At 54.9% G+C, this 13,860-nt stretch overlaps 7 protein-coding genes across 7 annotated transcripts; 2 read left to right on the top strand and 5 right to left on the bottom strand.

The window, feature by feature from the left end:
• Positions 1-103: 103 nt before the first annotated feature.
• On the bottom strand, positions 104-1,381 carry N656DRAFT_776759 (uncharacterized protein). Its single transcript, XM_064814702.1, has 3 exons — positions 1,055-1,381; positions 913-990; positions 104-831 (listed from the first exon to the last, which is right to left on the bottom strand). Exons 1-3 carry the CDS (start codon positions 1,220-1,222, stop codon positions 244-246), a joined length of 834 nt encoding a protein of 277 aa, XP_064672165.1. The 5' UTR covers positions 1,223-1,381; the 3' UTR covers positions 104-243.
• A 163-nt stretch (positions 1,382-1,544) lies between these two features.
• N656DRAFT_776757 (HET-domain-containing protein) lies at positions 1,545-4,127 on the bottom strand. Its single transcript, XM_064814701.1, has one exon. It carries the CDS (start codon positions 3,945-3,947, stop codon positions 1,653-1,655), a length of 2,295 nt encoding a protein of 764 aa, XP_064672164.1. The 5' UTR covers positions 3,948-4,127; the 3' UTR covers positions 1,545-1,652.
• Positions 4,128-4,705: 578 nt separating this feature from the next.
• On the bottom strand, positions 4,706-6,966 carry N656DRAFT_776755 (uncharacterized protein). The gene is made up of 3 exons (XM_064814700.1): positions 6,635-6,966; positions 6,336-6,562; positions 4,706-6,276 (listed from the first exon to the last, which is right to left on the bottom strand). The coding sequence occupies exons 1-3, from the start codon at positions 6,720-6,722 to the stop codon at positions 4,807-4,809; spliced, it is 1,785 nt and encodes a 594-aa protein (XP_064672163.1). The 5' UTR covers positions 6,723-6,966; the 3' UTR covers positions 4,706-4,806.
• A 144-nt stretch (positions 6,967-7,110) lies between these two features.
• Positions 7,111-8,698, top strand: N656DRAFT_776752 (Glyoxalase/Bleomycin resistance protein/Dihydroxybiphenyl dioxygenase). The gene is made up of 4 exons (XM_064814699.1): positions 7,111-8,005; positions 8,063-8,210; positions 8,269-8,303; positions 8,375-8,698. Exons 1-4 carry the CDS (start codon positions 7,336-7,338, stop codon positions 8,479-8,481), a joined length of 960 nt encoding a protein of 319 aa, XP_064672162.1. The 5' UTR covers positions 7,111-7,335; the 3' UTR covers positions 8,482-8,698.
• Positions 8,699-9,282: 584 nt separating this feature from the next.
• N656DRAFT_705614 (uncharacterized protein) lies at positions 9,283-10,269 on the bottom strand (the record flags this gene model as incomplete). Its single annotated transcript, XM_064811285.1, has 3 exons — positions 9,283-9,878; positions 9,951-10,022; positions 10,089-10,269. The coding sequence occupies 3 exons, from the start codon at positions 10,267-10,269 to the stop codon at positions 9,283-9,285; spliced, it is 849 nt and encodes a 282-aa protein (XP_064672161.1).
• A 1,219-nt stretch (positions 10,270-11,488) lies between these two features.
• N656DRAFT_766780 (uncharacterized protein) lies at positions 11,489-12,232 on the top strand (the record flags this gene model as incomplete). Its single annotated transcript, XM_064813504.1, has 3 exons — positions 11,489-11,636; positions 11,708-12,057; positions 12,125-12,232. 3 exons carry the CDS (start codon positions 11,489-11,491, stop codon positions 12,230-12,232), a joined length of 606 nt encoding a protein of 201 aa, XP_064672160.1.
• A 57-nt stretch (positions 12,233-12,289) lies between these two features.
• On the bottom strand, positions 12,290-13,533 carry N656DRAFT_821221 (PEBP-like protein; the record flags this gene model as incomplete). The annotated part of the gene is made up of 4 exons (XM_064818418.1): positions 12,290-13,033; positions 13,134-13,143; positions 13,232-13,306; positions 13,374-13,533. 4 exons carry the CDS (start codon positions 13,531-13,533, stop codon positions 12,685-12,687), a joined length of 594 nt encoding a protein of 197 aa, XP_064672159.1. The 3' UTR covers positions 12,290-12,684.
• Positions 13,534-13,860: the final 327 nt, after the last annotated feature.

The following is a 13,860-nucleotide window of genomic DNA, read 5'->3' as shown; positions in this document are numbered from 1 at the left end:
GTGTCAATCGAGCCGGACCGCCCACAATAAAAATCCAGCCGAAGCATCTTTCATGGTTCTCCACTTGGCTCTCAGCCAGATTAGTGAATTTAACCGATTGAAGTGGAGCCGCCAACATTCACACCTTCACTGCACGTCACGTCACTTTCCACAAATTTCATTTTTAGAACATTGGGACCCGACATCGGGAGCCTCAACGCTGACCAAGACGGCGCTACAGAGGCAGTGATACCTATCTTACCATCACTCAAACAAGATCTTATTCCGTATCGCACCAATCCCATCAATGGCAACCTCAACAACATCACCATCCTTCAGAAAGCCCTTAGGCTCCATGAACAGCCCGACACCGCTCGGCGTTCCCGTCTGAATGATCGTTCCCTTGCGCAACGTCGTGCCGCGGCTCAAATGCGCAATGATCTTGGCGACGGAGAAGATCATATCCGACGTCTCTGTCTCTTGCCGGATCTGACCATTGACCTTGGTAACCAGGTGCAGCTTCTGCGGATCCGGGATCAGGCTGGCCGACACGATGCACGGGCCGATGGGCGCGAAGCCGTCAAACGACTTTGCGTAGCAGAACTGACCCCCGGAAGTATCCGGCAGCTGGAAGTTCCTGGCCGACACGTCGTTGCCGACCGTGTAACCCAGCACGTACTGCAGCGCCTCGGCCTCGGACACGTTCTTTGCGTCCTTGCCCATCACGACCGTCAGTTCCCCTTCGTAGTCGAGCATGCCCTGAGCGTCCGGATGGACCGAGACGGGATCGAGGGGTCCGGTCAGCGCATCTGCTGGCTTGGTGAAGACTACCGGGTATGGCGGAACCCGGAGCTGCGGACCTGTCAGTTATTTTCCTGAACTCTGCGCTCTTGGATCTGACCTGGGATATTGCTAGGGGCGGGAAGGCCATACATTTGCCTCGGTGGCATGTCTCTGGTAGTTAAGCCCGATGCAGATGACGATGGGAACTCTGGGCAGAGGGCACAGCAGCTGTATCATCTGGTTAGATTCAGGTCATTCATGAAGGCGACTCTTAACGCAGGTCGGTACTCACCTTCTCGATCTTGTCTGTCCTGCCGGTTCTTCGGAGGCCATTCTCAACATCACCCTCGAGGACCTCGACTTCCGCGCCAGTCAAGTCGCCCACTGGCTCACCCTTGAGATCGCCGTAGCTGGTAACGCCCTGGGCATTGACAAATCGCACGAGACGCCGGAAAGCCATGGCTGCTCGGGTATACTGTGTTTGGGCCGTGTCACGGTCAGACCTGTCAGGTTGTAAGCCGGGGTGAAAACCACGAAGACGATGGCTGGTGCAGTCAACAGCTTCTCGGTATTCCAAGTAACTTATATGATAAGCTCTACTCCTCTGCACCGGACGTGGAGATGTCCGGGCTTAGTGTAACCCGGGGCGATTGAAGTCCACCCCGCCTTCGGGCTAATTGCAGCCTTCTTGCGGACTTGCGGTCTAACTCATAGCGTCGGACTAATTCCCCGCAGGACTTGGTTCTACCTCGAGGACCAATATGTCCTTACGAACAAGTCAGGTAATAGGAGGTCCTCTCTTAGCTTAGGCAGTCTATTGGCAACCTGATCGGTTGTTTGAACCTAACCAGAAACTCTCCGTGGTCGGTGTCACATACCCCTGACATCTACTACACAATTCTGATAGTCTTCTTCTCCGCCTCAGCAAAGAATTGCGGAAGTGCCCGCCAACCCCCCTTATCCCTTAGCCTCAGCACCCCCGCGAGAATAAAGGAGCCACGCCGAGCACAAGATCCACCTGAGATCTCCTCGACAACGAGACCCCTGATTCCTCCATCCGTCGCCAGCCCGACAAGCCAGACATGCTGATCTTTTCCATCAGCGATGTATGACTGGATAATCTCTCTGTCGTCCGACGTGTCCGGCATCATCTCCAAGACCCAATCTTTGCCCTCCTGAAGCTCCGCCTGCCACAAGGGAGTTCTCCAAATGTCACTAGGATTGAACTCAATGTCTTCCGACCACGCGGCATCGCTACATATTACTTGGATCCTCGGCGTCGCCCGCACTTCCCGCATAGATCTGGTCGAAGCCGTGAGGGTGAGGTAACCACCCGTGAGGGCGCCAAACGGGGCAGCTGGCTCAGCAAGGTCAACTGCCCACGAGTCGACCACAGCAAATAGCATGTCTTCGAGTTTCTTCGCATCCAGGCCGTACATACCCGACAATGCATTCATGAGGACGGGCCCGTCGACGCTCGCCCAGGACCACGTTGGGGCACGGTAGGGCGTCGGTCGGCGGGGGAGGCGGAATGTGGCCGGATACCAGAGAAGCTGATGTAGCCACTGCAGCCTGACTGAAGTGTTTACTAGCAACCCAGCCGCGTAGCAGACCGGCTCATTGCGCCGACGACCCACTGATACCATGTGGGCCGCGATGGACGAGATAGCGAGGAGCTTGTCGCTGCCTCGGCCCAGCGTGCGGGTCGTATACTCTTCCACGATGATCTGCCACTGGTTCACAGTCGGGCGCTCGACCAGGCAGCCGACGGGGTAGATGCCTTCGACGAGGGTATGCACTCCACCGGGAACCATACGGTCAACCAGGGAATGCTCGTCGTTGTGACTGCCAGTGCAAGCCCCAAACGAGTTGACACACGACCAGAGCAACTGCCGGCCGGCAAAGATGATGATTCGCCGCGACAGCAGCGATTCCTGCATCGTCCACCCACGCATCGTCGTAGGTTCGGGCGGCGGCTCGGACTCGATGACAAGGTAGGCCGAGCCAAGATCCTCAAGGTTATCGTGCGATCGCAGTTGAATGCGGATCGGACCAAACTTGAAACCTGGGGCTGAGCTGTGTTGTGAAACCAGAAAGCCGTCCATACAAGTGCGAGCTGAGGCGGCGCAGAGGGTCACCGTCGCCCTGCCGTAGTAGCTTGACATGCGGGTAATCTCGATGGCCTTGTCATAGTTGTTGCCCTGGCCGTCGTCGTCGTCTTGGAGGATGCAGAGAGCGTCAACCCACAGGTACCGGAAGCCTGTGGCCCGGGCGACCCAGATGGCGTCTTGCAGCGTCTGCGGGAGGGTGGACACGTCGATGCGCTCCAGCAGGCTCTCATGGTTTCGCCGTAGGAGTTTGACTGGCTGATCAGCACCCCAGCAGTAGGATAGTGCCATGAAGCCCCCGGCTGAGATATCCTCTACGACGTCCGCGTGGTTGTTTGTTTCGACCAAGCGGATGATAGAAGTATCCCCCTCACCCACGTCAAGAAGACGCTTCGGGATATCTTTTCGATCCACCCTCTCCGGCGGTAGCGTAGTCTCTGGATAGCGTGGGACGTATAGAAGATCTATCTGATCAGTCCGGCAATAGCTGTGGCGGTCCATGCAAAGGCGGATGCACTGCTTTGCAAACGAGGCCGACTGTGCGGATAGAAACTCGTGCATATAGGGACGGGCGGAGATGTACTTGGCGGCGGGATCGGCCCCCGTGGTCCAGACGGGGATACTGCCGATGAGCCCCTGTTTGTCCTTGAGTGTATACACCTTGCATATCAGAACGCAATGTTGGCTGGGAGACGACGGGGACCAGGACCCTTCCATTAGAAACCGGACCTGGTCGAGGTCCTCGATTTCATCTTTGATGACAAAGTTGTCATTGGCTCTGCGTTCAGTGAAGAGCAGAGAAATGCGTTGGAGCAGCCAGCGATAGAGTTCGCATTCTGCTAAGAATGCCTCGACGACGTTGCCGAGGCTCTCGGTCCAACTCGCATTGTAATCTACCTCTTTGTCATTGTCAACCCCCCCCTCAACACCGGCTGCGTGGAGAACAACGATGGAGCAGTGTTGGCAAGTGTGAGGACTCTGAAATGAATATGGTGAGGCGGTTGGAGTTGTATAGTATGCTGCCTCTTGTGCCACTCGTTGCTGCAAAACAACACGTTTAATCTTCTCGATGTCCATGGTGCCCTGAATTTGGTGTACACGATCGGGAAGGTCTGTTGATGCCTGGCGTCACCGGCAACCCAACGCCATTTATCGGAACTCGGGGAGGCTGAAACATCAGCCAGCAGAATCCCATTGTTACACAAGACATCAGGAATAAAGCTTAAAGGACGAGTCGATAACACTGTTGGGTTGTTGTTGGGCGGATGATTGGGCAGGCAAGCGAGGAACCCGACATGAAGATCGAGAGGGGCGGATCGAGAGGAGCGGGTGTGTGGGGCAGTGGAGCGTTGCAGGTTATAGCCCCACATATAAGTTTGGGGGCCAAGGCATAGCCACCAAAAAGTTCAAGTGTACGGACGTGACGGAGTAGAACGGTCAACATCATCGCCTTTGTCTGTCAGGGAGCTTCGGTGTCTCGCACGCGCATTTGGAGAAAATGCCCTAGATCACAGTGCTGCCGGCGCAGCTTTCTTGTCAATTCCAAAGATTACAGGTAGGACGGAGAACAATGCTTGCACCCTGACCCCGACATTACACTACATCGGGCCGTTCCTTTCCCCGCATCTCGGGACAATCTCAGATCCTGCTCGACCCAAAATCGCGGGTTAGTTCGCGAATTTGGAGAAGTGTGGGGCGTGGATTTGGAATCCCTGACCTGTTGGTGAAAAGTTGGCGACCGTAGGGAGCGGAGGTACCTCACCAACATCAGAGCGATTCCGATGCCGGCAACATGGGACATCTCAAACCTCACCAACACACTACCGGATCAAAGCATCATGGACGGTAATTCATGATTGACTCAATTTGGCTGTGCCTACTCGACTCAGGAGAGTCGCCTGGGATTGTAACTTCCAGGGAGGCAGCCCTCGCTCCATCATGCCTTGTCAATGCACAAGATGCTCCGCATCACGGTTGCCAGCTTTGCCCTCGGGTTCTCAACCATTGAGTTTGACCGCCAGGCGACGAACCGGTCAGGCCGAGCCAGCACACATCCATCCTCTTCAACTTCTCTCCGCTTCGCCCAGTCAAAGTACACGTCTTCAAAGTCTTCTTTCCACCCTATCGAGAAACTCTTGATCGGAACCCCCAGTTCCTGGGCCACCTGGTCTGCAGCCTCTTTCCATGCTTGCCCACCAGGGCCCGTGAGGAGACAAAAGCTTCCATGCCCTGCGAGGTCGATGGTCGACACCGGCTTCCCCGGCACCCGGGAGTTTAGCCACGCGTGCGGGAGTCGCATCCCCGGATACGTGGTAATGAGGTGTTGACGGACAGCGTCCTCGGGGAGCTGCGGCGCCTCGGGCTCGTCGGCGAGGTAGACGGCATTCGAGCGGTACTGCTGGTTCATCTCAACGCCCAGACCGTGAAACTCGGGGCCCGTGTTCTCGATGCCTTGGTGGAACTCCCGCCTTCTCCTCCGACCGACCTGGCCCTTGTCTTCAAACTCGGCAAGGATCGCTTTCCGTTTCTCCAGGTCGGGCTCCGTCATGCCAATCGCCGCCATCCACGGAAGATGGTCGCGAAGCCCTTGGTTAGCCCGCGTGATGATCTCGACACCAACCGGCTGACGCTCGATGCTGTAGGTGTCGAGAATCTTGGGGCCCGCGCGTCCAGACATGACGTATGCGATCTTCCATGCCAGGTTGAAAGCGTCTTGTATGCATGTGTTGGATCCCAGGCCGTTAAACGGCGGGTGGCGGTGTACCGCGTCGCCAAGGCAGAAGACATTTCCATCCGAGTAGTACTCGGCGACCGTCTCATTGATCCACCACTTGCTGGCATCCAAGATCTCAACATCAACCGAATCGTCCCCAATAATCTCCTTGGCCCTGGCCAGATATTCTTCCTTGGAGGCTATCATGTCATCGGCTTTGACATCAGCCCCAGGAGGAGGCAGGAAAATGAACATCCACTCGTCCCACGGCCGCACCATACGCACGAGACACGCCCAGCCCCACGCAGGATGTCCTCTGTCAGGTTGGAAGACCCAGTGTAGATTTCCGGTCCGGTTCGTCACAAGGTGAGACATATCCGCCTTCACCAGTACATTGAGCGCCAGCCCCTGGCCTGGCTTTTTGATCAGGGGAATTCCTAGTTGGCGAATCACCTGGCTGCGCGCCCCGTCGCAGCCAAAGAGGAACCGAGACTGGATCCTGTACGTCTTGTTGCACAAATCGTCCCGAACATCGCTTATGATGACGTCCGGAGAGGGGCGGGTAAAGGCGAGAAAGGTGGTGTTGAAGCGCAAGGTCCACCCCTTATGGACAGCCCTTCGAGTGAGAATTGGCTCGAGTTCGGTCTGCGGCAAATCGACGTGGTTACATGGGCTTGCCGCGTCGTAGTCACCCTGCTCCAAGTTAGAGCTAAGCAATGCCGGAACCTCAGCGGGTAAAGGGGGTAACTTGCCTTGCGTTTGGGATCGTTGCCCCACGAATAGACGCGTGCATACTCTTCGCCCGCCATGGAATGACACCATCTGGTATGGGTCATGTTGTCGCCCGAGGCTGCAGTCTCAATGCATTGCCTTTCCAGGTCAATGTCCCTCAAACACTCCAGTGCAGCCATGTTTGTGATGTGGGCTCGGGGAGTCTCAGCACATCCTGGCGCGGCTGATATCATGATGCCTTTGCGTCCTTTGGAAGTGTCAGTGTCAACTTACTCCTGGTTATAACACAGCACAGTTCAGTGCTACTTCAGAGGCATACCATAAGACGCGAGGAAGCAAGCCAGAGCCGCGCCGGCGGGCCCAGCGCCAACAATGAGGAAATCCGTCTTGACAACATCGTCAGCCATTCTGGCTTGGAAGCGTGAGACCTGGAGCTCGGATCTATGCTGTGGTGGAGCAAGCGGCCACTGTCGACAATGGCTGGAGATGCGTTATCTTTTGAGACGGCCATTGTTCACCCCGTGGTCGGCCCGCTGACAAGCAACGTCGCATGAGGTCAGCCATGACAAATGATGAGAAGTGCCGTACCGTTGCTCCGTAGTGGACCCCTGGATCTTGTCAATGCGGAGAACCTGTTGATCAGGGGTCACCTCCAAGCCAGGTAACAAGCCACCGATAAATAATTCCCGGTGTGGCGAGCTACAACGGAAAATCGACCGAGATGCGGGGAAGAGTCCTTCCGCTCGGTAGGATACGCGGCTCGGCCGAAGTAAAATTCGCCCCGAAGCAGGTGTGTGTAAATGAGATATTGGAGTGTGTCATGGTATCCTCTCACCTTAACGAATGATCAGCTTTTCCACAATATACTGTTGAGTTATATATTAATACCTCAGCCGGTCGCCGTCCGCAAGTCTACCTCACCCATTTCCTGTCATATCATCGGGAGCATTCTTCTTGTAGCACACTGAACAGTTACCTTACCTTAGTACCTACCACAACATAGGGACTAAAGTCAACAACATGGCTGCTCAAGAGCAACACCCCAAGATCAAGCTCGTACGCATTGCTCACGTGTACTACACTCATGTCGACCTCGACCAGGCACGTCAGTTCCTCCTCGACTTCGGCTTCACGGTGGCCGAGGACCGCGGCGACAACATCTTCTTCAAGGGTTATGGCACGGAACCTTTCGTGTACTGCGCCACCAAAGGCCCGGCCAATGAATTCGGCGGTGCGGGCTTCGTCGTCGAGTCCATGGCCGACCTGGAGCTAGCTTCCAAGACTCTCCCCAAGGCGACTGCCATCGAGGACCTCAACGCGCCCGGTGGCGGCAAGCGAGTCACATTCAGAGATCCCGTCGACGACTACCCCTTCCATCTAGTCTACGGCCAGACCCCGGTCGAGAAATCGGCCCATCTGCCCGAGCTCGAGTACAACTATCCCGAGACCAAGCATCGCGCCGTCAACAGGACGCAGAGGTTCAAGAAGGGGCCCGCACCCGTCCACAAGCTGGGCCACTTCGGGTGCTGCATCACCGACTTTGCCAAGGCTTTTGAGTTCTACACCACGCGCTTCAACCTCAAGCCGAGCGACGTGATTCATGACGCCAGCGGCAAGGACTTCACGACATTCCTCCATCTGGACAGGGGGATGGAACAGGTGGACCATCACACGTTCTTCTTCTTTGAAGGTAAGTGAGCCGAGACCACCGCTAAATGGGTTTTTGCTCACACATGGTGACAATCAGGACCCAAGTATCATGTCCACCACTCAAGTTTCGAGGTGCATGATTTTGATATCCAGTCGCTGGGCCATCAGTGGCTGCGTGACAAAGGCTACGACCTCGTCTGGGGTGTTGGAAGACATGTTCTCGGGTCGCAGATTTTTGACTACTGGTATGACAAAACTGATCACATGCGCTGGACAGCATGACGTCGTGCTAACCCGGTGTAGGTATGATCGCTCAGGTTTTGTCCTGGAGCACTATGGTACGTTAGCTCCTATGCATACCAGTTACTTAGTAACTTCACAAATACAGACCGCACTAACAGGAACTTAGTTGATGGCGATCTGGTTGATGAGACGACGCCGATCCACAGATCAGAAGCTGGCCCAGACAGTTTGCACGTTTGGGGGCCTCCCTTGCCGCCCACGTTTTTGCAATGAGAATGGGGCTCGAGTGTCTGGATATTTGATTCGTCACTAGCGTGCTACATGAGTAGTCTAACTAGTTAGTTAGGGAAATGACTCCTGGCACGAAATGGGGTTCTTTGTTCATTGTTGTAAACAAATCTCTAGCCTGAAAGGAGTAACGGATTGACGAGTACTGTCTCTTAGCAGTTAGTTAGTCTTGAATAATAAGGAGTTCCGTTATGTACTGCCATGTGATTGAAATTCTTTTGTTCAACGACTCGAGCGTTTTGGTGTCGAGGTTGCTACGGTTACTAACAGGGGTTATCAAAATTGATCGACCCCTGAATGCAAAGTCCAACCGACACTACTCGTAAACCGGACTTCGGGGATATGCGTCCTCTCCTATAGACATTACCATGTAGTTTGGTATGTCTTCCGGCGGTGATTCCCGGTCAATAGCATTATGATGGCTTCAGGGAAGCAGTACTGGCCGCGGACAGTTTAAGTACGTTGCTGGCAAGAGCCCTGAGGTCATAAGTTGCTATCAGGAAGAATTGGCAAAGAGCTAACAACATCCTCTATCAGTCTATCTCACGGGACGAAAAGGCTCCCTTCTCGATAGAAGTTGTTTCAAAAGATTCTCTACTAAAGAACGAATATCTGGTGGGGGTATACCTGGTCCTCCGATAATACGATCTGGCCGCAAGCCCTCTGGTACCTACTTATAGTGATCATCAACATTCAACCATCATCAGTGCATCACAAAATTGCTTCCCATCATCGTTAGCATCATGCCATCACTTCCATCTCAAAGGTTACACGCCCCTCCGCAGGTCACGACATATTCCCCATTCGAATAGTCTCGGCCGAGACAGAGTCCTTGGCGGGGTCCTCAACCCACTTGACGCCCCTGGCCGAATCCCTCTGCCGAATGAGCCGATTCTTCCTCTGCCTCTCCCTGTAAAACAAGAACGCCAACCCGGCGATTAGGCCGAGCCCAACCACCACGCCGACAACCACACCGGCTATCGCCCCGCTCGAGAGCCGTGCCCCTGGGCCGTCCGTCACTGGAACTGACGAGGGCTCCGACGACGGCAGCTCCAAAGGCGGTCCCTCGTCGCCGTGGCCTGGCAGATTGGTCGGAATCCCCGTCGACGTAGGAGCGGGAACGTCCTCGGGAACAGTGCTGTTGAAGCAGGGGATGTTGGCCGGGTTGAAGTCGGTGACGTATGTAATGTCGGCGCATGCGTAAAATGTCTGGTTTTCGGGGCGGTCAAAGTCAGCTGTGTAGATGATCTGAATGGTGGCATTTGTCCCGGGGGCGATGGTTGATGGTGGGTTAGGGATGTCGAGGCAGGTGTGGCCCGGGTCGAGCTCGGCAATAGGGGCGGTGTTGAGGACATAGCCGAAGTCGGATTGTGTTTGCGGGTCTTGTTTGGGGAGGTTAATTGACAATTTTGAGGTTGGGATGGTGCCAAAGGGAGACAAGGGGTTTGGATTACCGTTTGAAAAGGAGATGCTCAGCTGCGCACGATAGGAGTCATCCTGGGCGACAAGAGCCACTTTGCCCCCGGCTTCAAAGTTCACCTAGGTCAGCAAATAAGTGGGATGGGGATTCAGAGTCTCTACTCAGTACTCACTTAGTGGAAACTTCGTCCGATTGGTGACGAGCGCAACTGAGCCGCAAGGCGGCGTATTGTCCATTTGCTCGGACCAGGCACGATCGGGCGGCCACATGAAGGCGGCAGGACCCATTTCATTGGAGGCAGCTATGGCAACAGCTGCCCCTGCCAGAAACAGAACCGGCTGGAAAGGCGCCATCTTCGGTTTTGGGTCTGCAAGAGGCTTGAGGTCAGGGATCCAAAAGCAAAAGACCCGGATTCGAACTTGACTTTGACCTCAGCCCCTTAGTGTGTAATCAAGAGGAAGATCGGGCAGTTTAGTTTGGGCGGGCGGAGAAGATCAAGCTACCTATCGGCTATTGCCAGCCTGAGGTATTATAGAACGGCATGGACCGGAAGAGTGAGCGGGTATTGTCGCACTCTTTTATCGTTTTTGGTATCCCCCACTTTGGTCTGCCCAGTTGCTCTTTCAGGACAGCCTCCTGCCGCGTGTGGTGGCAGTCGTGCACGCTGACAAACGACCACTACTTCCTATCCAGACATCAAGTGCTACATGATGTAGAATCCACAAATGTGAGAATGATAACTCTCAGAAGGCTGGTGGTATTTTCCCAGTCTGCAAATGATAGAAGCGTTACTGCTGCTGTCCGTGGCTCAATCAATTAGCCTACTGTTTGCCCAGGTTATCGCACTTGGGAGACAGTTCGGATGCAACGGATCGAGTGGTCTTGGAAGATCAGACCCTCCGCATTGCCTCAGCCCAAAAACTTTGGGCAACACCTTCCCGATAGCCCCTCCCAGCCTTCGAGAAACAGCGGTTTGGACATGGCGAGGATTGGCCGATGCTTATCAGATGATCAAAGATGATCAGATAATTTGGCTTGGCAACGGGCTCGGCATCTGACTGGAGCATATTACGCACCCTGATTGGAGGGCTCAACTCAAGGTTCCACCCGAACACACACCTCATCCGTAAAGGTCGGTCAACCGCACCTACCTAAAAGAAGGGGAAAGAGGAGGAACCTGAAGGAATGAGTGTACATACGAGGTATCTCTTGCGGTAGAGGAAATTAGATCCGATGTCGCATGCCTTGCCAGGGTGCGGCCACGGCTCCCTCTTTGGTCAAAATGTTGATGGGGTGCCACTCGGGTGGCCTGGTCTGGACTTTGGACGACAGGACCGACCAGCCCTCGGCGCTTCTAGTGTATGATCAATATCTCTGGGCCGCCCGCCGATATTGAGTGGCACCCACACCTGGCATAATAAATGTAGGTACCTGCAATTCTCCTTCCTCTCCCATTACACCTTCCTGCGCGAGTACAAAGGTGGGAGGGACGCCGTTGGGAAACTGACATAATCAGACAGCACACTCCCAACGCCAATTCGACCAACCGCTCAGCCATTTCGATTCTCAACAATGCTCAATCTTCGTCTTTTGATACTTACTGCTGGTCTGGCAGCCGCCGCTGTCCATGTTGCCTTACATGACAGCGACTCGACGCTGGAGCTGCTCCTGAGACGCCAGGCTCCTGGTACGCCACAGTATGCGTGCCATGAGAATTGTGGTATGTACCTGAGGAGACCCAACTTACCTTGAGTTTGCTGCTTCAAGCCACACTGACACCTGCCAATCAAGGCAACACCATTGCCTTTGGTCGCAACCCCAACCACTGCGACAATTCCACCTGGACCGCCGCCTATGAAGCTTGCCTCGAATGCGCTCTCGAATTTGACATTTGGCGCTTCTATAGTAACGGCGTTACCAATGCCGCTCAAGCTTGCGGCCTGAGCCCTACACCCTCACCTTCGGGAGGTGCGGTGTCTCCTTCGTCGACGGTCTCGCATGCCTCTACCACCAGCTCTGAGCCTAGTTCTACTGCTCCTGCGGAGACTTCTGGGAGTGCAGGTATCACGACCGATGCCCCGACGACAGCCCCTCCTAGTACCGGAACGGGCGCAGGAGTTTCTACGCCGCCCCCAACAACCGTATGTTGACGGTTACCCAGTCAACCCTTACCCTTGTTGATGTGAGCGCTGCTAACCCTCTCGATAGTCGCCAGTCACTGCAGGCGCCCCGGAGTTTAGCATTCATTCAACCATGCCCTTGCTTAGCGTTGGGTCCTTGGTCGCCATTTTCGTGGCATTCCTTGGGGCATGGTAGACTCTACCCCTACTTGAAGAGTATTTACCGGATCTGGACCTGACTACCATTGTGGACGGCCATCAGTGTACATTACCTGAGCTGGCACTATCTTGAAGTTATCGGCGGCAATAATCACGGAAAGAGAAACAAAACGCCCAGCGGAAGTTTGGTTGCCAATTTTGTTGTCTCTAGATCGAGTGACTGACGAACGCTGGGTGCACTTTTTCTCGATTCTTGTCCTCGCAAATGACTGAGAGACCGACTAAAGAACGTCCGGGCCGAGCACCGCCGCCTGCCATCGTGTGACGCTTTCATATTCCGCGACCATTCATATTCCGCGACCATGGCCCGCCATTTTCCACCCCAATAGCCCACCTAACCCCTTTTTTTGATCGCCAACTTAAGCTTCAAACCCCAGACCTGAAGCTCAAACCCCCTTCGTCCACCCAACTTCATGCCATACTCCTCGCCTAGCCTGTCACATTGAAATAGTTCGCCCTGATCGGAGGAGAAGTCAACCCAACCGCCGCAACGAACTTGGCCAGGTCGAAGCCGAGCGTCTGGCCGACCTGTTGGCGCGTGGCAGAGAAGCCCGCGGGCGTCTCATACAGCAGGCTCACATAGCGGTGCGCGTACGGCGGAGTCTCGCGAGGGGGCGCTGGGCCCACGTATGGCACGATTGCGCTGGAGGAGGACGCCGGCGGCGTGAGCGTGTAGATGCCGTTTGTGCTAGCGGCGCTGCTGGGTTGGAAGCCGGCTACCATGGCGTGCAGGTTCGTGCGGCGGGGGCCGGAGGAAGGGTTTTGGAAGTTGGATGGGCTGGATTTTGTTTCCTCGTGTTAGCAAAGAATGGACTTGTGTTGGCTGGCTGGCTGGCTTGAGGAGGGTGGGCGGGCAAGTGAGGAAAGGAGGTACTGACACGTCGAGATCTAGGTTGAAACGCATCTGTTAGTATGGCATACTAAGGTACAATGGTAAAAATTGGTGGACAGTTCCAAAGGGTCACCAAACACATACCAATCATCATCCATAGGTAAGTTCCTGCTGCTAGGGCAGCATCTTTCGTGCCTATGGTTGGCTGCCTCGCTGTCTCTATTGCAACGAGCATAATGAGCTTCTTGCTGTCGGTCAATATTAAGACAGGGACACTGAAGCATACCTGCTCGTGTAAAGCTGGCCCCGGGGGTTTGCACAGCCTTGGTCCCGAAGATGACCTCCAACTTCTCCTTCACCTCTGGAACAAAGCCCACCGGCGTTTGCGCCGACACAATGCTGGATAGCAGTATTGCCGGTATAAGAGCGACGCCTGAGAAATACATAGTGGATGCTTTTGTGCGATACACGTGGATGCGGTACTAGGCAGTAGTTAGGCCGGGAGTTTGGAGAGAGGAAATGGACTGAAAAGCTTGGGATACCCGTACAATTATCCCCGGCTGACCTCCATGCAGAACCAGCACTCAACTTACAAAGCAATCTACTGCATCATTTGAAGTTTTACAGTAATTGCTCTGGGGCCTATATCTGGGATTATGTGTGGCGGCAGTAGTCAGGGGTTTGTTGTGCTCTAAGGCGAGCCCAGCCGGCAAAGCTTTGTGCCTATGGCAACAATTTATCCCCCCCCCCCCCCCCCCCCCCCCCCCCCCCCC

This window comes from Canariomyces notabilis, assembly GCF_033297395.1.
Source record: "Canariomyces notabilis strain CBS 508.74 unplaced genomic scaffold N656scaffold_5, whole genome shotgun sequence".
NCBI lineage: Eukaryota > Fungi > Ascomycota > Sordariomycetes > Sordariales > Chaetomiaceae > Canariomyces > Canariomyces notabilis.
This window is presented reverse-complemented; position numbering and strand designations above follow the sequence as displayed.